The 24,649-nt window shown below is 46.1% G+C and overlaps 1 protein-coding gene across 1 annotated transcript; it reads right to left on the bottom strand.

Moving 5' to 3' along the window:
- Nucleotides 1-791: 791 nt before the first annotated feature.
- LOC119648728 (ankyrin repeat-containing protein kinase A) lies at nt 792-11,887 on the bottom strand. The gene is made up of 5 exons (XM_038050543.1): nt 11,406-11,887; nt 9,958-11,345; nt 9,824-9,886; nt 9,619-9,767; nt 792-2,361 (listed from the first exon to the last, which is right to left on the bottom strand). The coding sequence occupies exons 1-5, from the start codon at nt 11,620-11,622 to the stop codon at nt 2,193-2,195; spliced, it is 1,986 nt and encodes a 661-aa protein (XP_037906471.1). The 5' UTR covers nt 11,623-11,887; the 3' UTR covers nt 792-2,192.
- Nucleotides 11,888-24,649: the final 12,762 nt, after the last annotated feature.

The following is a 24,649-nucleotide window of genomic DNA, read 5'->3' as shown; positions in this document are numbered from 1 at the left end:
CTGTCAAGGACGGAATTTACTCAGATTACTTAGCAGCCACAGACCTCAGGTGGCGAAGGCTCACAACCTGTGCCAAATCAAGGAGGATTTCATCCATTTATAACAAAACCCGATCACGAGAGTTCCTGTGCCAGATGCGGGCAAACGCGTACAAGATTACGGCGATCTGCACGGAGCTCTCATAACAACAGTCACAGTCTTAGGAGTTTGTGGCTTCAAAATGGCGTACCACGGCTCGTTGGTTAGGAAAATAGCTTCATCTGAGTTACGTTTCTTAGGAAAATATTTTACCATACGTGCAACAAATCTGTTCACCGTATGTTGTTAGCGCTAGTAAGACTTTCAAATTGACAAGATCAACAAACAAATATATTTACTACTTATCAATTTCCTATGGGGGATTCCTCCGCAGTCAATTTGGAAGGCTCAAATAGCAACCGCATAAGAGAGCGGTACCAATCGCTCATAGCATCAGTCGAAGAGAAAGTTTAGTTTTTTGACGGTACATGTGAAAACACACCACCGTCTTTATTATTAATCATGGATCAGGGGGAAGTAGAACACAACTTAGCAACCAAATATTCGCAGGAGAGACTGTAATAAAGGACACATATGGAAAAATAGGCTCATCGAGCAATTAATTGTGTATACAAAAAACGCGTTTACCAAAAAGCATATTCATATCTGATTTTATTTCTATCATATCATCACTTTCTCAATCACAATGTACTCGTACCCAACGAAAGATCTATATTTGCAAATTAAAAAAAAAAAAACAATGTACACCACCATTTCGCACTTCCTCCTCTTTCGACTCTTTTCTATTATTAAAATCCAATACATTTCCAATATTCATTTGAATAATCTTCAAGAGATTGTTCTTTCACGAAATCTCATTGTATTTGCGCACCATTTTGCAGAGACAACAGAAAGGATATTTAACTAGCTAAGAAAAATGAACAGCGGTCCTTATTGAGTACAAAATACAGAGTTTGATTCGAATTCTTACGCATTTTTTGTGCCAATAAGCTTCGCAGGACAAACAGTCAACGGGGGTTGAAACTGAGGGTCAGATTTTGAATACACTTTAACCAACAATATACAATAATAATAAGTAATCCTTCATTAAAAGCTTATCTCAGTTTTGATGCCTGAATTTTGAGCTCCCAATTTACGCTGCAAACTCAATTTACTCCGGAGTATCCTCCAATGACTGGAGGGTCCACAACAAAAAAAATTACAGTTTATTACAAGACTCCTTGCAAATGTGCTTTATTTTAAACTTTCGCTCGTTAGAAAGGAAAATATCCTGAAGACAAAAATTCGAAAAATAAAAGCTCAAAAATTATTCGTCCCCAATGTCTCTATCACTTAATGCAGTTTCTTTTTAAGGTTTTGTGTAATTAATATTATTGTTTCAATTACAATTTCGCTTCTAGACACTCGCGCGCGCTATGTTTCTTACTTACTCTCTTCGCATCAGACAAACAAATTAATGAACGAACATACAAACAATATGAAATTATTTTACAACGATGAGACGCAAAACTCCTAACATAAAAAGAAGGAAACATCCATAAAATTTGCATGTAGTGGTTTAAGTTTTTGTCTAAAACAATATAAATTGCAACACAGACGCAATCGAAACTAATAAGGTTTTGTATTTTCTACAAAATCCTTTAAAAAAGTATCATTTTTCCTTTCATTTGCTTCGCGCTCCGTTCTCCATTCGATCCCTTTTGAATTCTTCTCGACTCTCGCTTCCGCGTTATTTTTATTTCTCATGTTTTAAATAACTAATTAATATAAATAGAAATAGTTTTTTGTTTTTATCTCACAGTTTTTCTTTTATTTGTTCCATATATATTTACGATCCTCGTTTTTTCTCCCAAAAAGTTGCTGCCAAACGGCTCAAATTTCCGGCATTGCCCCGGTTACGCTTACCATTCGGATCGGAACTAATTTTTTCATGCATTTTATAATCACAAATATGATTGCAGTGAGTTGATTATATCTTTCCTGCCGTCCTCGGGTAGAATAGGACAATGATCATAAGCAACTGCTTGAGGGATAAACTTCTTTATGTTTTCATTGATTATTTTTTTTGTTTTGTTTTATTCATATTTCGACCATTTCTTGTCTTGCTGATGCATATTTATGTTTGCTGCTTGGTTGAGTTGCTAAGCCAATTTTTATAAGGCTGGCCCAGTAAAATCATCGAAATCCACGTCGCTATCCGACAAGTATTCTTCATTGATGATGGGATTCGCTTGATTGCTTGCATCGCCGCAATCCAAGCGATCCATGTTTTCAATGGTCGCCGCCATTAAGCGTAAATTTTCAACACCGGTCAACAGTTGCCTGGAATAAATAGACATATTCAATGACAGTTCACATAAAGTAAATCTCTAATTACATATTGTCCCCAGAGAGAGAAGCAAGTTAGCTTAACTTACACTTAAAACTAAGGACCCAAGATGAGGGGCGTTGTAGGACCGGCATAGTCCCGTGTTCGGAGAGTGAAAGTAAATGTCGGGCTTCGCGAAGGGGACTTAAAAAACGTCCATACTACGTGTGCTATGATAAGCGATGCGGAAAATAATATCGGAGTTGGCGGAGCAATCCAACAGAGTTTGAAAAGGGTACACATATTAAGGAAGATGCGGCGTTGTGGCAAGGAAGGCAGCTTGAGGGTACGGAGCCGTGACGGATAGCCCACACTAGGAAGGTTCTTTTTTAAAAAGAGGATTCCTCTGAATTTACGCTGTGCAGCTTCAAGAGGGTGACACTCACGGTTGCGGAAGGAGGATCAGATTACACGCAATATTCAAGGATGTTTCTGAGAAAGGAGTTAAAAAGAGGAGGAACGTAGGATAAAACCAGATATTTAGGAAGTTAGATGGACGATATCAATGAAGTGGGAACTGAAACGAAGTTTGTCATCGAAGATTAAACCCAGGTCCTGGAAGGAGGTCCATTGCGAAAGGAGTTGCCCACCAAGAGAATAGAGAAATGATGTTGGGAAGGGTTTAGCCGAATAGCAGATCCCGTGGTATTTACTGGCATTTAGTGTCAGTTCATTAAATGAGCACCAACGGGCCAAAGTATCAAGGTTGGACTAGGACTACGGAATCGCCCATCCTCATGTAGGGGGCCAAAAATTCTTCGGAGGATTCTACTCTTTTGAACGCGGCCAAGAGTTCGCAATTTTTCTTGCTAAGAACCCAAGTTTCCGAGGAATACATGAGGACTGGCAAGATCATAGTCTTGTACAGTAAGAGCTTTGACCCTATGGTGAGACGTTTCGAGTGGAACAGTCTTTGTAAGCTGAAATAGGCTCTGTTGGCTGGCAACAACCGTGCGCGGATTTCATCATCGTAGCTGTTATCGGTTGTGATTTTCGACCCTAGATAGGAGAAATTATCAACGGTCTCAAAGTTGTATTCTCCTATCCTTATTCTTCTTCGTGTTTGACCAGTGCGGTTTGTTGTTGTTGGTTGATTCGTCTTCGGTGCTGACGTTACCACCATATATTTTGTCTTGCCTTCATTGATGTGCAGCCCAAGATCTCCAATTGCCGCCTGCTCGATCTGGACGAAGGCAGTTTGTACGTTTCGTGTGGTTCTTCCCATGATGTCGATATCGTCAGCACCAAAGCTGATTTAGTACTCATCAGTGAGCAGTACCGAAACAAGGGCCCAGTTTCATGGCACCCAGACATATCAGGTACCGCTGCCATCTGGGTTCGGAACGGCACCCTCCTGGGGGTTCTTGCCCAAGGCCGAGGGGACGGCTTTGTCTGGATTCGGTGTTCAGGGATAACGTTTTTTAGTGTCTATCTTACGCCGAATGAGACGATGCCGGACTTTCGTTGGAGGCTTGAGGCTTTGGAGGACGCTATCTTAAGCACGGATGGGCGGATCCTGGTCGGGGGTGACTTCAATGCTAGGGCACTTGAATGGGGCATGCCTCACACAGATTCCAGAGGGAAACGAATTCTGGAAATGGCGGCGAGAACAGGACTGGTAGTTCTAAACACCGGATCCACCCCAACGTTCCGGCGCCCGGGCGGCGAAGGAAGCATTCCAGACGTAACCTTCGCATCGGAATCACTGGTGTCGCTGGTGGAGTGACCACTAATACATTGCTTTCGAAGTGGTGGACACAAACTCTCGGTGTGCGCCACCCCAGCGATCTTTCTGTGTATGGAACGTCGCGAAAGTGAACACCGGGAAGTTTGTCGAAACTCTGGGAACAGGTGGGGCCACGCTGAAGGGTACTCCTGGCGGTGGCGCCGCGGCTGACACTGTCGTAAATTCAGTTATGAACCTGATAACGACGGTCTGCGGAGCCTCCATGCCCAGGAAGACATCGAGGCGCGGCAAACCTCCCATGTATTCGTGGACAGTGGAAATCGCAGAGCTCCGGAAGGAGTGTCACAGGCTCCGCCGCTTAACACAACATCTAGGCGAACGGGAGGAGGCATGTGCCATAATGATGGAGTACAAATCAGGCAAAAGGAGACTCCGCAGCGGGATACCGAATTCTCTCATGGCCGTGTACAGTCTTACCCTGGCTATGCTATCATAGGCGGCTTTAAAGTCGATGAAGAGATGGTGCAACTGTTGTCCATATTCCAATAGTTTTTCCATCAGTTGCCGCACAGAGAAAATCTGATCTGTTGCCGATTTGCCTGGAGTGAAGCCTCTTTGGTATGGGCCAATGATGTTCTGGGCGTAAAAAATATTCATAATAAATAAAGCAACATTAACCTTTTATTTTGCATTTTTATTGGCTTGGTTCCGTGAATATTGTGTTTGCTTGCGATCTTCCTTGTTTTCGTTTGCGGAGCTTCTAATCTAGGTTTACAACATCAAAGTAAGTTGATTTCTGTTACTTCTATTATTTCCATGCTTCTGTATGAGGTACTTATACAGGTGTTACGGGTTGATGGGGTGTCACTTGACCCGAGGCTGTGGTGCAACTCAGTTAATGGTTTCTTCGAAATTATTCCTTGCACGAAGTTCGGATCCGTAACAGATTAAGACAACAACGAAATCCAAAATCTATCAGAGATGCATCAACTTCAGCGATATTTCACCCAGGTCGCCCCGTCGCCAACCAGCAAACGGGATGCGCGACGCATAAAGGTAATCACCCTATGAAAATGGTTTGAAACGTGCATCTGTAGCACGGGAAATAACTCCACAACGATGACTAAAATATACACTCCTGAACCGTATGAGTAGAAAACACTCCAAAAAAAAAACTTAGTCGCGACAATTTCAAATTGGAATCTCTGAACCTGAACCGCCTCTACCATAAAAACCAAAACACAAATTGTCTAGCTCCGGCCAAGCTTTGGCCCCAATTGTGGGCGGATTTACGTTGGATATAATTCGCAAACTTGTCGTGTTACGAATTATAAAAGCTAGCCGCTTCGGTGACGCTGCTCCCAGGACAGAGATGAGGCGGCGTCTGATGAGTTGCCTCTGCCCTGGTACGCAACCGTAGCTGCTTCGTTACTCTTTTGACTTTACCGTAAGGCCAACCGACAAGAAAAAAAAGCGATGGCTGTTACCCGAGCGGTCCATTACAAAGAACTCCACGATGAATTGGACACTCTGCACGGTGAGAGAGACCTATATCGACTTGTCAAAAGTCGACACCAAAGCAACTTTAAAAGACCGACCCCAATGAAACAGGCACTACCATTGTAAATGGCAACGACATATGGAGAACTGAGCGAGTTAAATAGCTCAGATCAATACTATCAATAGTGCGATAGTGAACCGCGGTTAAAATTGCTCCACGTAACAATGCAATGTAGACGAAGTAGCGCTCCAAAATTGGCGTTCTTTTTGGTCGACGCAACAACAAACGTCTCAAATACAAAATTTACCTTAGTGTCGGCTCTGTCGCTCCGTATGATCGTAAGTGCTGGCCAGCTATCAAAGTCAATGAACGACGCTTCGCAGCAGTAGAGAGAGGAGGAATGGAAGATAGAGGAGGATATAGTGGCATAACACGCCATGATCATATTCAAAATGAAAGCATTCCTGATCAATATGAGACTACACCGCTTTTGAACGGGACAGAGGCAGAAGAAGAAGAAGACTAGCGTTACGATCTGAAAGAAGTCTCCAATGGGCTGCATTGAGTTGCTCACAGAAACCCTCCTCGTCTGCATAGGAAATGCTCGCCATTCTCGCAGATAATATTATCACTACCGCAGCACCTCCTCCTCTTTCATACGGGCTTGGGCACGTCTTATAGGGGGTCTGTAAATATAAAACCTTATAAAGCTCTAACCCCAAAATAAACGATGAAGGGTGAAACACGCAACAGACAAGCTGAAAAAAAGTGGGAGGACACAATTGATCTCTACAACAGTCAATTCTCGCATTCGCGAGCTGGATGATGCGGTGCCAAGATCGAGATAGTTCAAGGAGAATATTGCAAGAGGCTGTACCGCCATCAATGGTGTCACTAGACAAAACAAATAACACTACTTTTTCGTCCACTTGTTTAGCACAAAAATCATAATCCAGCCTGCACACTTGACCAGTCTTAAAATCAAAAAATGTTATAATAGTAAATGGAGTGTACAAACTTTGTATGAAGAAGCTCAAAGCACGTCGGAGATCAAGGATCTCTCAGGGTTAGCCGAGATGGCAGATAGCGTGTTCGAAGTACGAAATTCGGCCCCCCCCAAACCACCTTTACAGTTGGATGCTCTGCAGAAGGAGCTGACCGCTCTCTGTTCAGAATTTAGCAAAACTGACGCCGGCCGGGGCTCTCGCTCATTTTTAAACAGGCAGTTCACCGTGGCGCGATAGGGTCTGCTTTTATCATGCGCGGTTGGGAAGTAGTCTTCGCAGATGGGCTACGAAGACGAGGAGATCGGGAAACTAGTACCCACACTGTCAAGAATGGCAATTGGTAGCGTTCAGCAGCCAAGTCGTCTTCACATTCGCGACGAGTCAACAGATCGCCTGTTCCTCATTGACACCGGCGCCGACATTTTTATGATCGACATACGAGCTATAAGCAGCGAACGGGTCGAGAATTAGCACCTTCGGGCAACAGTTGTTGTCGCTCTAGTTAGGTTTCCAGCCTGCCTTGAAAGTTTTGTGTGGCTGATGTGTTCCAGCGATTATAGCCGCCGATTTTATTCGCCATTTCGGTCTAGTGATATATCATATATCCGAAATCAACGCATAATCAACCCGACAACAGATGAGTCAGCAAAGAGGTTACGTGTGGCATTGACCTGCGTTAGTCCCAGGGTTCCAACCCCACGGCCATCGGTGGAACATCACAACATAACGGCGGAAAAAGCTCGCCGGCTTACTCCCGAGAAATTGACCACAGCAAAGTTAGAATTCAAGTAATTTTTGAAGATGGGTCACTGCCAGCCATCGAACAGCTCGTGGGCGAGCCCGCTGCACCTTGTTCCAAAAGAGGATGGTTCCTGGCGGCCCTGGGCTGATTGTCGTCGCCTTAACGCGATCACACGGCCCGACCGATATCCCATGAAACATACCGAAGACGTTTTGGCTTTTCACCAAATTCCCCCTACGGAGAGCGACATACCCAAAACAGCGGTCATCACCCTGTTCGGTTTGTACGAATTCCAAGTGATGACATTTGGGCTTCGAAACGCCGCCCAGTCTCGAGAGGAGAGGACTCGATTTTTGGTTTTATCAGTGAGCCCAGAGCAACACAAGCAACACCTACGCATACTTTTCGAACGATTCAACAACCATCGGCCGGTCGCGTTCAAGGAGCTTCGAAGGTTCGAGCGCTGAACTATTATCGCCGTTTCATTCCTAATGCAGCGAATCTTCAAGCCCCGCTTAATGACATGCTGTGTCTGCAGCCGAAAAACGACAACGTGCCGATCGATTGGACTGACTCCGCCATTCGAGCTTTCGACGAGTGTCGCGAGAGCATGGTTTCCACTAGATTACTAGTTTATTACGAACCAAACAAGCCGTTGGCCTTGGTTACCAACGTGTCTGATGTGGCGGTCGGAGCTGTCCTCGAGCAAAAGCAGGGCGACCGTTGATTACCGCTCGCATATTTTCAGCGGAAGATGTCCAAGGCTGAATAAAATTACAGCACGTACGAACGCGAGCTCCTCGCGATATACACAAGCATCCAGCACTTACTCGAGGGAGCTCGGTTTGTAATAAAAATAGTTTTCGCGTTTGCCCAGATATTGAGCAAGTCAACTGCTCGACAGATTCTCAGCTACATCTCGCAGTTTTCGATGCAGATTAAGTATAAAGCGAGACACATAAACACTGATGCAGGCGCTTTATCTCACGTGGAAGAGATATCTCTGGTCTTGGACTTGGACCTCAAAGAACTGGCCGACGAACAATCTCGCGATCCGGAGTTGCAGCAGTTGATGACTAGGGACGACACATCCTTGGAACTGACAGCTCTTACCAACCAATACGATGTTTCTGCCGCATAGACCTAGGAGCATGCGGAGCCGAGTTTTCGACCTATTTCATCGTAATTCGGACCCGGACGATTGTTCCACCCAATATCGAAGAAATACGTTTGGCCTAGAATGCGTAACGACATTCGGCAGTGTCAGCGCTCGAAAGTGGGAAAACACACGAAAAACGGCAGCTAACCGTTTCCGATGCCCGACCAGCGGTTCTAGCAGGTTCACATTGACATCGTCGGACCATTTACTCGGTCAGGCGGTTTCCGATACTACCTCAACATGCTCGACAGGTTTTCGCGTTGGGCCAAGGTCTGCCCTTTGATGGACCTGTCGGCGGAGTCAGGGGCCAAAGCTCAACCTGAATATCACGGTGCACCGGACATCGTTACCACGGATTAGGGCGTACAGTTTAAATCCGCCTTGTCAAGTCGCTAGCGAATCTAATCGGCTGTAAACGAATCCGCACCACCCCGTACCATCCGGCATTCAACGGAGCGATCGAGCGGTGGCACCAGTCGCAGAAAGCATCCCTAATGTGCCATGAAGACAAAGCGAATTGGGTCCAGCTGCTGCCTAATGTGTTAATTGGTCATAGAAACAGTGTTAAAGGGGGCCTCAGGGCGTCGCTGGCTGAGTTTGTGTTCAGAACCACGTCGTTAGCTCAAGTTCCAGGTTTGTTACCAGTCACTCCTCCGGCTCAGCTACCCGTTACGCCAGACGGTCTAGTTCAACTGCCAGATTCAAAAGCTGGCTTGCATCGACCAACTCATTAAACATTAGCGGGGCGGAGTGCAACATTTGCGACAGCAACGGATGTGCAGCATTTCCACTCAGCCGAGATGCCGATAACCGTTGGTTGTACCCTTTCGGGGCGGTTCGCTCCCCATCAAGACGTCTCGGCGTAACTTGCGGGTGTACGCCCCTTCTCGCCAGCGATGTTGCGCCACCCAAGATTCATCGATTTTGTGAGGATAAAATCAGTTCTACACGTAGCGTTTGATCTTGGTCCTTTACTCGCGCGCCATTCACATCCAAACAGCTTCAAAGGACTTTGTGAAAATTGTGGAAAGAATTTTGATCGTGCCAAAGTCCCAAGACCAGCTCAATCCTCTCCATTTGGTCAATCGAAAATCATAAGTTAAACCACGACTTACCTTAAATTATTTTCAGCCGTTGATGCAGCTCGTCTTAAGTCCCTAGAAAGTTGCTGCGTTCTAGACGGTCTTCGCGTCACTCTATCACCTCCGACCGCCCCATCTTCACGTAAGGACTCGTTCTCCCGTCGTAGCGTGTCCACTTCCGCCTGTAAAACCAACAATCAAAATCGACTCCGCCTATATTCACATTCACACGATTTACCGTCAACTGCTTAACTTGTTGTTTCAGTTTCGACACCTGATTTTGGGCAGCTACCGCTCGTTTCTAGATTCAATGAGAGGTAAAGGCAGGATTAAAGCGATGTTCACTCAACCTCAAACAAAGCCGTCCCTTACCTTACTCTGATCTAAAGTCTCCTCAACTTGCTCCATGCTTTGTGCCAAACTCGCACTGTACGCGCTCTCATTCGACCTCTCCTGCTCTAAGCGTCTTTCCAGTTCGCCAGCTCGTCGTGTCTGTTCAGCCAGTGCCAGCCTACTCTCATCCAATTCCCGTCGCAGTCGTTCATTCTCTAACCTAAGGCGTGATAACTGTAAACTTGGCGAATTCTCTTCGGGCGAATCAAGTCCCGGCAGTCCGGCCGCCACGTCCGCCAACCGGCCAGCCGAATGGATGATCGGTCCGTCTGACAGGAAATCAGGCAATGTCTGGCAAATATCTGCTGGGTTCGCTGCTATGCTGTGTAAATCCTCGACGAAATCAACTGGTGAAATGGGAGAGTTGGGCGGCGAATTGATGTTCATGTCGAGACTGCAGTACCACTGGTCTATCCAGTGATCCTGCACGAAGTCAGGCAGGGCGGCGGAGTACTCGGCGCCGGGTCGATTCGGGTGCATGTGTGAGCCAATTGGCTGTTGGTGATTTTTAGATGACTGTCTGCCACCAGGATGTCTACCCGCCGCAGAATTCAAGTTGAGATGGTTCGGATGGAACATGTTGGACGAGGAAAGGCCACCGGGCGGAGAGATTCGATTGCGATGTGGCGACACAGACTGCGCCCCGTCCATATCGTAGTTTGAGAACGACCGGTGCACGTACTGTTGCCGAGCGAAATCTGCACCATTCGGAAAGAAGTTATTCATACTATTTCCAGGATTTTCGTTACACAGCCCGGTCCCAGTCAGACATTCATTCGCTTTCAAGTTCGCTCCGCCTGCGTTGTTGGCTGTGTTGCCTGCAAACTCAGCCAAGCTGGCTTGCGAGTCGAATGAGGAGAAGCGTGGAGATCGTTTCATTTTCGGCCCCTCCCCCACCAGCGAAGAGATGGACGATGCCGATACAGACGACGATTGCAAGGGAGCCTGCGACTGCTGACCACCAAGAATCGATTGAGGAACCTTGGGCCGTGCTCCTGTCGAGGACTGATATGAGGATGAGGTCGTGGTTGCAGTGGGTAGGGTGGGTGTGACGTTCGAAGTAGCCGTGGATGAGACTATCGTGGGAACGGCGTCCGGCATCGAGCTGGACAACGTCCCCGTGCACTCCGTGTTGTCCCCGTTGATTGGATTGCTATTGTTGTTTGGACTATTCTTAAACTGTTCATTGCTATGCGGTGCATTTGCCGTCACTGACACGTTGCTATTATTGTGTAAATTACTATTACTGCTGCTACCTAACGAGGATGCTGTGGACGAGGCTGTGGTTGTGGATGTATCGCGATTTAAGAAATGTTTAAACGAAAATGGGTTCTCCTCTCGGCGCGGCTGTGTCTCTGGCGTGTAACCTGCAATGTCGGATACTTTGCTTCATGGTTGCCGGGGAAGGAAGTCATCAAACCACTCACCATCTGTGTTTGCGCTTCGGGGACTTCTGCTTTCGCCACCTCCAACTGTGAATCCTGTCCCGGGATAACGTGATGACAAGTTTGAAGTCGCGGACATACTCGGTCCTGCTGTGATGGTGGACGATGCCGCCGCCGCGGGTGCCGGAGCCGACGACGGGACCACCGTCTCATTATTATTGTAGTGATTTCTTAGGACACTGTCATCGTCACTTGCCATAATAATAGACCGTGTAGAAAAAAGAACCGAGAGCGATCGACGCAACAACTACTTTCTACGAAAATCAACTGAATGACCGTCTCTGCACGACTGGGAACTGTGTGGTGGGACGTGTACGACTTGCAGGAATCTTTCTGTTTTGCAATTTCGCCCGTCGCTACGTTTTTCGCTGACAATGTCCTCAAACTGAAGAATGAATTTTCTACTTTTGACAACCGCACACTTCACTACATACAGAGACAGAACGACGATGACAGAACACGAAATGTTTTCCTAATGAAATCATTGTTTGGTTGGCTGCAGTGGAAGTCAAGTGCGATTTTGAGAAAATGTCAGGAGGGAAAATGTAGGGTTGGGTAATCATATTCCGTTCGATAAAATAACGGATATGTAACGAAATTTTAACTTTCTACATTTTGGATATAAAGATGAGGAAAAAATTACGTAATACTTCACATTTTACGTGAATTTCCAAATAGGGAAGGAAAATTTCCTTGGGATTGGAAAGTGAATAAAAATACGCTATTTGGCTTAGCTCTCCGATAAATTTGAAAAGGCCCGTGTTTTTTGTAACTCCTAAACGAGGCTACTTGGACAGAATTTAATTTCTTTTCAAAATTAAGGTTATAAGATTGCTTGCACGCTGGTCGATTTTTTGGAACGCGTTACCCATATCTGTATTCAATTTATGCTCGTGAGGCCCTTTTCAATGAACAAACTCTCGTAAGTGTCCAATTTGTTGCGCTTGACCGTTACCCTCTCCATTTTATGGTCATGTTCTACAATATGCCGTGCGACTGCAGAATTTATATGTGTTTTTCTGCCCCGTTTTATTACCCCAACTTCTTTTAAATGTTCCTTGACCCGAGTGTTGACTAGCCGTATGATTTGCGCTATGTAGGTACATGGGGAATCTCCACAAAGCATTCTGTAGATGCGACTTTTTTCCTCTTGCTTCTTCAGGTCTTTTTCATTGCTTAATTGCGCGTTGAATGTATGAATCCTGCTTGATTCTATTGATTTGACGCCTTCTTTTGCCAAAATCTATCGGAAGCCTGGGAACATTTCCATTGAGTATGTTATGCTGACTCGTTGTGTTTCCATCTCCATCCTCTCTTATTCTAACAAAGTTGTGAAGCGAATCCGTTCCTTCGTATCTTGCATCTTCCTTATTAAACTATGGATTAGACTTGGCCGAAATCCAATTTTGGTGGCTGTATCCACAATGTATTGAATTTTCTTTTTCAAACCTCTTGCATTGTGAATTTTATATTGGGATGCCACTTGTTGATTTGGTTAAGTATATCTAGTTCATCCCCCCTGTTTTAAAGGGCCAGAACGTCATCCACATAGCGTAACCAAATTCAACGTTTGCCTTTTTATTTTCCTTTCCAGGCCTACTATGAAAATTTAACTTAATAGTGGGGATAATGGGTTACCCATCGCTGTCCCTTTGGTCGTCTCATAAAATTTATTCCTAAAAGGAAATTAATTTTCTGACATACATGTCACCGCTAGTTTAGTATACAGTTTGGCCTTTCTTTACTCTCCGGAGTACTATCGTGCTGTTCGATCCATTCTTCCATCTTTCGTTGGGCTTTTTTCACCGGAATGCTAGGAAATAGTGCCTTGACATCGTATGAAATCAAAATTTCATTGTCCTCTATACGACACTTTTTCAATCTTTCGACGACTTCTGTTGTACTCTTGTAAATATTACCAATTTTCTGCATTTCACATATCACCCATTTGGCTATGTTGTACGTTGGAGAGTTCGTATTTGCTATTATCTCTCTCATTTCTTCTCCTTCTTTGTGAATTTCTGGTTAGCACTTAATGTGCCTAAGTGTCGGGTTAGGCATTCTAAGCTGTGTCACGTTTGGTATAATTGATTTGCACTTTTTTGTTTACAAAATCTATTTATTTTCACTCAAATTCTGAACATATTTAACTTAGGGCTAAAACTTCTTACTAGACTTATCCTCTAGCAATTAAAATTTGAACTAGAGACTATCACTCCTTCTGGGGTCAAGCAGTGTACTGCAGGATAGACTGATGCGGAACATAGCTCCCTGAGGCCAACCTATCTTTGTCTAAGGATGAGTTGTCTCTCCTCTGGGACGGTGTGTGCCTTTTCAGGGGCCAAGCCTCTCGTCTACCAAGACCGTTAGTGAGTGGTGATAGCCACACCCTGTACGAGGTGACCCTACTATTAACAAAACGCTACGGATCTAGACTGGGGAGTCGAAAAACACCTCCCCCAATCCAGGGTGTCATGCGAACCGTGCCCATTGGATAGTTTGCAGTCGGGGGTAACTGACTGTATTCGAACGGAGCCTCACTGATACCTGGTCGCCTCAGTGAGTAAGTTAGATCTTACCGTGCTACGGGGGGCTATGGCACGGCGGACCTCTTAACCCCCATACTCGTGGGAATCAAATGAGTACTAAATTAGAAAGAAAAACAAAAACCAAAAAAGCGGCGCCCCGTACCGCACCAAAACTGGTTAATCAGGTGGAGGCACGTCTCCGAATTACTGAAAGCCAGGTGACTACACCCAAGAAGGGAGAAGTTGGGACGTCAAGCAGTGGATCCAAGGTGAGCATTGGTATACTGCATGGACTACAGCCAACGAACACCACTGCTCAAAGAGCAGGGACCAGCAAAAGCACGTCTGAGATAAATATAACAGACGTCAGGAAGGAGACAGGTCTCAGTGGCGCCGGGGTTAAATGGTACCTGCGCTATCTGAAGGAAGGCCTGAAACCAGAAGAGGCCCTTAAGAAGGCTCAGGACAGACCTAAGCCATCTCTACCGGAGCCGAGAAAGCGGGGAGCAGCAGAGATCAGCCCGCATGAAGGGAATGCCCCCAAAAAACCCAGACCTGAACCCACTGGAGGAGAAAACCCGGGCAGGTCAGGAGTGAAGGCAGGACCCAGGAAGCCCGGCATTAGCTATGCTAGTGCGGTCAAGGGCATTCGACTGGCCATACTGCCAAAAAGGTTTCCCGAGCAAATACTCACTCGGGAGGAACAGGAAACCATTGAAGAACTTGTCGTCAAGCAGATGATCAAGGGATGGACGTCGAAACTGGTGTTCACCGGGATACGCTTTCGACCAGGCCTTATACTGGTGGACTGCGCGACGGAAGGTACCGCAGAATGGGTCAAAACCATAATTCCTAGATTGCCAGGCTGGGAAGGGGTGGAACTGTCAACATGTGCTGGAGATGATATACCAGGAGCCCACATGGTGACAGTTTTTCTCCCAAAGGCCGCGGCAATAGTAACAGAAGACCTCATGAGACTCCTAATTGCTCAGAACGAAGATCTCCATACTCGACTATGGAGAGTCTTCAGAAGCAAGGTGGAGGGAAAGGGTAAACTCCTCACGATCGGGGTAGACGACCGATCCCTAGAGGCAATTAAACGTCGGAGTTGTCATATCAATTACCGATTTGGCAACATACCCGTGCATGTGCACAAGGAAAAGCCAAGGAAAGAGACCTCGGAGGAGGCATCGGGTGGAAAACTTACCGATGTCCCTGAAGAAGTCGCGGAAGCCATAGAGGCGGAAAGAACGGGATCAACCAGGGAAATAGACCTGCTGCCCAGTGAAGAGCAGAAGCTGGACGACCTAGACCTAGGGCTCGGGGTGGACAGCGACGCGCAGGAAAGCGCCATGTCGGAGGAGGAGGGTGACACTCCGACAGTGGAGAAGAGCTCCAAACAATGACGGAGCCAATGGCCAGCACTAGGATAGCCCAGATAAACCTCCACCATGCGAGAGCTGCATCTGCAGTGATTGCAAGGGCAAATTCCAAGGAGAACATTGGAATAGTGCTGGCTCAGGAGCCCTGGGTGTACCGGGGGCAGATTCGCGGTCTGCAAGGAGGAGACATGCAGGTAATTTGGGACTCGTCTTGTGAAAAACCAAGAGCTTGCATAATTCTCAAACGTAATCTAAAATACATATGTCTTTCAGAGTTCTTAACCGGGGACCTTGTGGCTATCCAAGTCTCATTGGAAGCCGGGAGGAGCACTCGAAAGGTAGTGGTAGCATCGGGATACTTCCCAGGAGACGAGAGCCGGGCTCCACCGGAACAAGTCGCAAAGCTGACGGAGTATTGCGAGGAGAGGGCGTTACCACTTCTTCTCGGCTGCGATGCCAACGCCCACCACGTAGTGTGGGGAAGCAGTGACACTAATCGTAGAGGTGAGTACCTTCTCGAATTTATTCTTAGTAATAAGTTAGAAATATACAACGTAGGGAACACTCCAACATTTGTGACCGGCACCAGACAAGAGGTACTAGATATAACTCTAGGAAATACCCTAATGAACGGGATGGTCAGTAATTGGAGGGTGTCGGATGAACCCTCAATGTCTGATCACAGGATAATCAGATTCGACATTGAGGGTAACTCCGAAATAAAAAGAATAATAAGGAATCCCAAGAGAACGGATTGGGAATCCTACACAATGCACCTGAGCAACAACATTGCCCACCTTCAAGGGAGCGGTGACATCAGGAGCGAATTAGAATTAGAAACGGTGATGGAAGACCTCAACACAATCGTCATTGACGCATATGAGGCCAGCTGTCCTGCCAAGACAGTCAAGTCATCAAGGGATGTACCATGGTGGAACAGAAACTTAGCCAGAATGAGAACGGAGGTACGAAAACTCTTTAACCGGGCAAAACGAACCGGGGACTGGCGGAGGTATAAAAATGCACTGACTGCGTATAGCAACGCCATCAGGGAAGCGAAACGGAACAGCTTTAGGGAATTCTGTGAAGGGATTGAAAAGATCACAGAAGCAACTAGGCTGTACAAGGCTGTAGCCAAAGACGGGAGAATATCCTCTGTCTGCTTGAAAAAGGAAGATGGGACATTCACCGAGAATGAGGAGGACAGGGTACACCTGCTTCTCAGAACTCATTTCCCGGGGTCCTACCCCTCGGCGGCAGGCGACAATAATCTGCCTGACACCCCAACAACGAATAAAAGGGGAAGGAAAGAGAGCTGGAAACTAGCAAAAGAGGTATGCTCAGAAGCTAGGCTAAGATGGGCAGTGGGAACCTTTCAACCAATGAAATCTCCCGGAGCAGATGGCATTTTCCCTGCACTTATCCAGAGAGGCCTAGGAATTATCCTAGAGTCTCTTCTGAGGGTGGTAAGGGGGAGCATAGCACTGGGTTACATACCAAGGGCATGGAGACGGGCAAAAGTGGTCTTTATTCCGAAGGCGGGTAAAAAGGATCCTTTTCACCCTAAATCTTTCAGACCAATCTGCCTAACATCGTTCGTACTCAAAACGGTGGAGAAGGTCATAGACAACTATATTAGAACTAACGTTCTAAAGCGTAATCCCTTACATCACTGTCAACACGCTTACCGGGCAGGAAGGTCAACTGAAACTGCTCTGTATCAGCTGACAGAGGTACTACGGGACGCCATTGAAACAAAAGAAATTGCACTGTGCGCGTTTTTGGATATCGAAGGAGCATTCGACAACACATCGCACACAGAGATACAGGATGCCCTGAGCCGCAAAGGAGTGGGAAACACCCTGGCACTCTGGATGGGCAAAATGCTAGAAAGCAGACAAATAGAGGTACAAACAGGTACAAATTCTATTATCATGAACACCACTCAAGGCTGTCCACAGGGCGGAGTACTATCGCCGCTGATGTGGAGTATGGTAGTGGATGAACTCCTGGACGTGTTAACTAATACTGGAATACAAGTCCAGGGCTACGCGGACGACATTGTTCTAATCTGTAGGGGCAAATATGAAGATACCCTATGTGATAGAATCCAAACTGGATTAAGGGTCACTAGTGCCTGGTGCAGGAAGGTGGGACTGCGGATCAACCCAACCAAAACCACCATAGTACCATTCACTAGGAGGCGTAAGCTGGATCACCTGAAAGCCATAACATTACATGATATGGAGGTGAAACGAGAAACAGAGGTCAAATACTTGGGAATCACGCTAGACCAAAAATTACTCTGGAAGACACATGTGGGAAACACTTGTCGGAAAGCCACGAGGGCTCTAATGACTTGCAGATCCATAGCAGGAAAAAAATGGGGTTGTAGCCCGAAGATACTACTTTGGATATATACTGCAATAGTAAGACCAATGATTACCTATGGAGCGGTAATCTGGGCAGAAAAAACCCAACTCAGCACACAAGCCAGGGAATTACATAAGCTCCAAAGGCTGGCTTGCGTGTGTATCAGTGGGGCAATGAGGACATGCCCAACGGCATCCCTGGAGGTCCTTCTGGGATTAACCCCTCTCCATCTGCACATACAGATGCAGGCAAGGAGATCAATATTCAGGATGGCCGGTAGCATGAGTGAGGCGGGGAGCTGCCTAAATCGAAGGAAGATTGATATCCTTTCTAGGCGGTATCCCGAATTACTGATACCGAGGGACAACATGACAACGAGGTTTCACTTCGATAAGAAGTTTGAAACACGTTGGAGTAACAAGACAAACTGGGAAAGCGTGGCTGCGACATACGGCTTAAACCAGCAACTGATTACTTGGTACACTGACGGATCCCTCACAGCAGAGGGAGCGGGTGCCGGTGTCATTGGTCCAAGGAAAATGTACTTTGAGCCAATGGGCAGGTACACTAGCATATTCCAGGCGGAAATTTACGCCATAGACAAATGTGCCTCCTTTAATCTGCAAAGGAACTACAGGGGGCAGAACATAGCTATTCTCACCGATAGCCAAGCAGCGATCAAGGCACTTAGGTCCAACCAGGTGAACTCTAAACTGGTATGGGAATGCCTTGAGAGACTGAATACACTCGGCTCGTCCAACAAGGTCTGGATACTTTGGGTTCCAGGCCATGCTGGGCTGGAAGGCAATGAGGCAGCGGATGAACTAGCCAAGAAGGGAGCAGGGATGCCTTTATACGGGCCAGAACCCTTCTGTGGCATCGGAAACGGTTTCATGGCTATGAATCTAAGAAACGAAGAAAAACGGCTGAGGGAACTATATTGGGCGGGCCTACCAGGGATGGAGCAGTCCAGGGTGCTTATTGGGGGATACGAACCCATGCGCACAAAGGATTGCTTAAACCTCACCAAAAAGAACCTCCGAATCATAGTGGGAATTCTCACTGGTCATTGTCGGCTGAACTACCACCTAGGGAAGCTAGGGATATCTACGGACACTGCCTACAGGTTCTGTGAGGAGGAGGACGAAACCTCTATGCACGTCCTGGGACAGTGTCCAGCACTTGTGCAAAGTAGGTCGATACATCTGGGAGAACACTTAATACCAGATGCAAAGCTGAAACTTCTGGAAGTGGGGAACATACTAAAGTTCCTAACGGTTACTGGCCTGCTTGAGATACTATGATCAACGGGTACACTATAACCAGTAAAATGGGCACAATAGTTCTTCAAGGACGCGGTGCGACTTTCCCTTAACAAATAATAATAATAATCACTCCTTCTGTGCTTTTTCCACTCGTTTAATCGAATCAGCCGGTTCTTAATTCGAAATATTCTCCAGATTCTAGTTACTCTTCTAACTACTAACGCGTTACTTTTATCCACTTTTAGATAGTATCCATCCTTCTATTTCAGCTGGTCAAACATTTTCTAGAAAAGCGACTTTTTGCTACTACGTACTATGCCTGAAGAGCGCAGCTTAAATTTCGAACCTCTTCAATCTGCAACAATAGAACGTTACGGGACGTGGTCTTTACAGAAGATCCGTCCGAAAACAATCTTCCAAGAAAGAAGATATATCTTATGTTGTTAACTTTCGGAAATTGAAAAAGGATCCACAATTGATAAACTTGGCCAGTAGTGTGAGCCGTATCAAACGAATACAAAATTAAAATTAATTGTTAGGGAATCTGCTGTTGCAGCTAAATGTCTCCAGCGAGAAGTCAATGGACAATTTTCGCACCTAAGCAGAAAGTGCAGAAGTGAAAGCCTGAAAGCAGAAATCGAGTGCAAGGTCCTTGGCAAGGTTATATTACGGGAGGACAATGTGTGGCGCTGAGGGAACAATCTAGTCATAATGCAATAGAACGGAGTGCAGTAAAGACAGTGAAGAAGATATATGGGGGTGCATAGACCGCTATTATTAACTTTCCGGTGGTGATAATAATCATTGGCGCAACAATCCAATTGGATCAGGGCCTTGAAGTGTGTTAGAGCACTTCATTCAAGACCGTAACGGTACACTAGAGAATAGCCTGCAGGAGGCAATGTGGTCAGTATTGCGCTCGCCCGCGATCATTACCCTGATTTGACTCAGGTACTCATTCACAGCTGAGTCGACTGGTGTCCGACGGCAAACCACGATACAAATACCACTGCCACCAGTGAGATTTGAACTGCGGCCTTTCGTACGATAGCCTTGTGCTCTAACCACTTGTCGGACAGCCTTGCCTTGCCTTGCCGGTAGTATCAAAGGTTAAACTGATTTCCGCGGGCAAGGTAAGAATAGGTTGGGTCGCATTTCGACATAGGAAGAAAGTGTCTCTCAAGAGATGCTTAAAATATCTCGATTTTGATAATTTTGCAACAACATTCACAAGCCAACACGATAGATCGAAAGGGTACAGGCAGTGTGGAGGAGAGGGTCATCTGATTTAATATTGCACTGGTATTCACGATGCACGGCAAGGCAAGCTTCCTCCTGTATGCCAGACAAATGTCTGGCTACATGAGGTTGATACAGAACTAACCTCAATCTGCGAGGCAGGTCAAGACCGGCTTCCCCAAACCATTCAAGAGTTGGATGTGAAGGTAATCTGCGGATTTTACCGAAATTACCGTAGCGCTTCGTGGGAAAATGATGCGTTTGTAAATAAGGCGATGTGGACATGCAGAAGGCAAGCCATACGGGAAATTGTGGTATTCCTGGGAGTCGGCTTTGAAAGGATCAACGGCATCCATATCTACAGCTGTTACGCTTTTCCTGGTGTACCAATAGTGCAATGTGAACAGATGGTAGACAGCTTGGTGTTGAGGGTCAGTTGAAGGTTACGCTCGATTGTCCATTCGATTTACCACAGTACTTCGTTAGCGAGAGAGGTAGTCTGACAGAAGAGTGAACACTACATCCATAATTACCGGGTCATCTCTCTTGACATTAGAAACGGAGGAGTGCATAGTCGAAGGCATAACAGAAGTGAACAACTACGGTAACTGGCTGACTCACTGGGGCTTTTGAGAAGTTATTCCTGGCGGCCCTAAAAGGAAGTCACGACCCGAAGAGAACGACACTGGAAAAAGCTGAGTCAGTTACATCAGGGGCTAACTGAGACATGTAGCATGTGGCTGACCGCAGTAGGAAATTACACTTGTAGAAAATCTCGCTGTTGGCATTATTCTGTCAGGTGAGGGGGGGGGGGTGTATTTCCCGCCAAGTAGAAGAGGCAGAAATTCGTCCTGCTATTGAAGCCACAAATATTTTCATATCGCCCTATCTATCTTTCAGACAGTCGCCTGCTCCTGTTTGTTGAGCTGGTGAATTGTCTATCGGAGCGATAGTATGCGATTCGTCGAGCTCTTTTTACAGTGAATGTAATAGCAATGGTCGTGGATCTGTTTCGGAAGGCGTCAGTCGTTGGTAACCGTTGCGCGGTAACGATCCTAGATCTCAGGAATGCCTTTAATTTCGCCAGGTAGGGTTGGCGCTTCAGGTCCCTCGAAGACTTTCGGTAAAGTTGCACTCTTTCTCCACTGTTTTGCGTCATACAGCTTCATATGGACTCATTCGTTAGACCTCTAGGATATTGACAGTAACCCGTAGTGAAGTTGTTGGTGTCTCCCATTGTATGACTTACCCATCGCCATTTCCTCTTCTGATCAACATATCCATGGGTATCTACCTCTATTTACATAGCCGTAGTTTATTTTATCCTTACTTATGGATCTATTGTATGATGATCTACGTTAAGCCGGGAATACAATAGAACCGACCTCGACCGAATTCAAAGGATTGCATGTTTGGATACTACTGGAGTCATGCAGTTTTCATTCTAGAGGCTTTTAACGTATTTTTACTCCTCTTTCTACTCGATTTTCATAAAAAATGCATTGTGTCATCATGATATCAGACTTTGTGGACAGCTTAGTCTCACGGCCATAGTAGCATACCTGAGCGTTTACCAAATGAACATTGGAAGCTTCCCGCAGAATAAATACAATTCAAAAAAACTATCCTACAAAAAAATTTTTCCTTCGGCGCTCCTAATCAGGGCGGAATGGGAGACCGAACCAACACTCAAACGAAAGTGCTGTTTTGACTGAGAGTCAAGTCGCCACTAAAGCCTAAGAGTCGACAGTGACATCCTCCAAGCTGGTGACTCCGTGACGGGATGAAGTAACTATCTGGGCAGCTCGTTGAACACCTCCCTCTTCTGGTTTTCGGGACACGGTAATACAGGGTGGAATAAGCTTTATGCTAACTCAAGAAAAATTGCACCTTCTGCAACATGCATGTTATTAGCATGGAACATTTTCCAATATAGTCCGTAGTTTAAGTATAGACTAACAGCTATGGAGTGGGGTGAGATTCACGTGCATTTCCTTTTTCATTCTCCAGCTCTAGCTAGAACCTGGCAGCAGACACTAAGAAAATCATTCTTGGTCGACTTAAATGAGATTTCTGTTTATTTCCGCCCTGGGAGTTGGAGCTTAAGAGTACACTTAAAGCCTTCCCTGCTTGTCGTAAGAGGCGACTAAAAAGGATAGAAATTTGTGGGCTAGCAAATTTTAAAACTCTATTGCTACCGAAACGTCAAGAACGCCTCGGATAGGGACTGATCTCACGACAACGACCTTTAGCTGCCGAAAACGGACTATGATTGGTTTCTGGAATGTGCACACGCTCCTTCATAACGGTAGCGAGGATCGTTAGAATGCTCGCTTTCTCCGACTTGAGCGGGAATTCCAACGATATAAATTGGATATTTTGGGCCTAAGCGAAATAAGATACTGGGACTCTGGAGAGTACTCCTCCCCCTCTTGCCATACTTATGACAATGTGCTTTGGCACTCTGGAAAGCCAAGTGGTAGCAGACGCGAATCCGGTGTTGTGTTGCTTTTGACGACTACCATAAGGCGTGCTCTCTTGATCTGGAAGACGTTTTCTGACAGACTTCTAATTGCAAGATTTCAGTCCAGGTTAAGGAGCATCATAATTGGGTAATGCTATGCACCAACGGAGACTTTAGATATAGTTAAAAAGGATACTTTCTATCAGTAATTAAACGCGGCTCAGGGAAAGTTTCCTAAAGGTGACATTGTGATCATGATGGGTGAACTGAATGCTCGAACATATTATGGGAGAGCACGGTCTTGGCGACCGTAACGGTAATGGTGGGAACCTCGTGGATTTTTGCAACTTCCACCAACTTGTTATCGGAGGCACACTGTTCAAGCACAGAGTCTGTCATAAGGTCAGTTGGGTTTCAACTGACCGACGCGTATGAGCAATCAAATCGACCGCTTCGCGATCAGCAGTAAATTTTGGAGTGGTCTTCTGGATGTGCGTAACAAGAGAGGTGCTGACATCGGTCTCGAAAGGGATTACCATCTGATGGTCGCTTACGTTCGGTTGCTTGTAGCGTCCATCATTTCACGCAGGGTTGGGAAGCCACGACTCCCTAAGTTCAACATTGACCGTTTGTACGACCCAGCTATCGTTCGACAGTGGGAGAGCTATCTTACTCATCGAACGGCAGATTTACTGAGTAATCCGCTTGAGAATATCGATGAGCATTGGGGCGCTAGTAAAAATGCTATTTTCTCGGGTGCTGCACAGGTCGTCGGCCACGTTCCGAAAGGGCTGTCATAAGATCTGGCTGACTGCGGAGTCTTGGACGCGGATCAATGAATGGAAGGGGTTGAAGTCTCTTCTGACCGCTGCAGATGATGGCGGGCGTGACGCGCTCGAACTCCGACACCGAACGAAATCGTAATGCTTTCAGAACTTTAAACCGCATCACGGAAACAAGCTCTTCCGTAATGCGGTATAAAATTCTGAAATCATTGTGGTCGCAAAACTTTCGATGGTTCTGTGAAGGGCAGTAACAGTCGACTTCTCATACACGATGATGAATTACTGAAGAGGTGGAAAGTACACTTCACCAGGGTTCTTAACCGTATTGCATCCGGTGAGGACCTTCCTCTTGTGGATGAAATGGTTAGTTACCGTAACATGCGGATATGGACTGTTCCTCGAAGCTGAAGAGAAATCATTTCGGCCATTAATACATTCAAGCGAAGTAAAACCGCTGGGCTTGACGGTCTCCCGGCAGAGGAATCCGAGACCTTACCCAGAGAGTGGAAGAAGTTAAGATTTTTTGCGCGCGTGATCTTTCTGCGCTGCTATATGGGAGTAGCACATGGAAGGTTAACTCCACTGTTGCTCAAAAGCTCCAAACTTTCGTCAATACCTATCTGTGTCGCATCATCGGTTTACACTGGCCTCACACTATCTCAAACGAACAACTTGGTCGGCGCACAACTTTGGCACTTGTATGCGATGTGATAAGAAGACGGAAGTCGCAGTGGATAGGTCACATATTAAGGAGACGTGTGAGCTACGCCATGCAGTGGAATTCACTCCCCCAAGGTGGCCAACGAGTAGTAGGGGACAGTAGAGGAGGAGAGCGAGCGTCTCGAGAAGTCGTGGGAGAAGTTGAATCGCTTTTTTGGTAACCGCTTGGTACGTGGGTGTGGTTGACGCGCTATACCCCACCAAGGAATGAAAGGCAGCTACAATAGTTCTTTTTAAGGTTTTGTGTAAACACAAAACCTTATTAAAATCGGTTTACCGTCTGTCTGTCTGTCTGTCCGTCACACGCATTTTTCTCGGAGACGGTTATAGCGATTGACACCAAATTTGATAGAAAGGTGGGAACTGTGAACGCTCACGCATACAGTGAATTACATCCTTTTACGTCGAATTTAAGGGGGGGTCCCCACACATGCAAAAGGGGGGTGTAACATTTTTTTTCATCAAATATA

The sequence above is a fragment of the Hermetia illucens genome, chromosome 2 (assembly GCF_905115235.1).
Source record: "Hermetia illucens chromosome 2, iHerIll2.2.curated.20191125, whole genome shotgun sequence".
Lineage (NCBI taxonomy): Eukaryota > Metazoa > Arthropoda > Insecta > Diptera > Stratiomyidae > Hermetia > Hermetia illucens.
The sequence above is the reverse complement of the archived record's forward strand: the minus strand, read 5'-3'. Positions and strand labels throughout refer to the sequence as shown.

What these genes read in the sequence shown, in the direction of transcription:
- LOC119648728 (XM_038050543.1), bottom strand. Translation starts at nt 11,622, where the DNA reads ATGGCAAGTGACGATGACAGTGTCCTAAGAAATCACTACAATAATAAT. An exon ending in AACAAGTTAAGCAGTTGACG is followed by an intron (nt 9,768 to 9,823) that starts GTAAATCGTGTG and finishes TTGGTTTTACAG; the next exon opens with GCGGAAGTGGACACGCTACG. An exon ending in ACGGCTGAAAATAATTTAAG is followed by an intron (nt 2,362 to 9,618) that starts GTAAGTCGTGGT and finishes TATTTATTCCAG; the next exon opens with GCAACTGTTGACCGGTGTTG.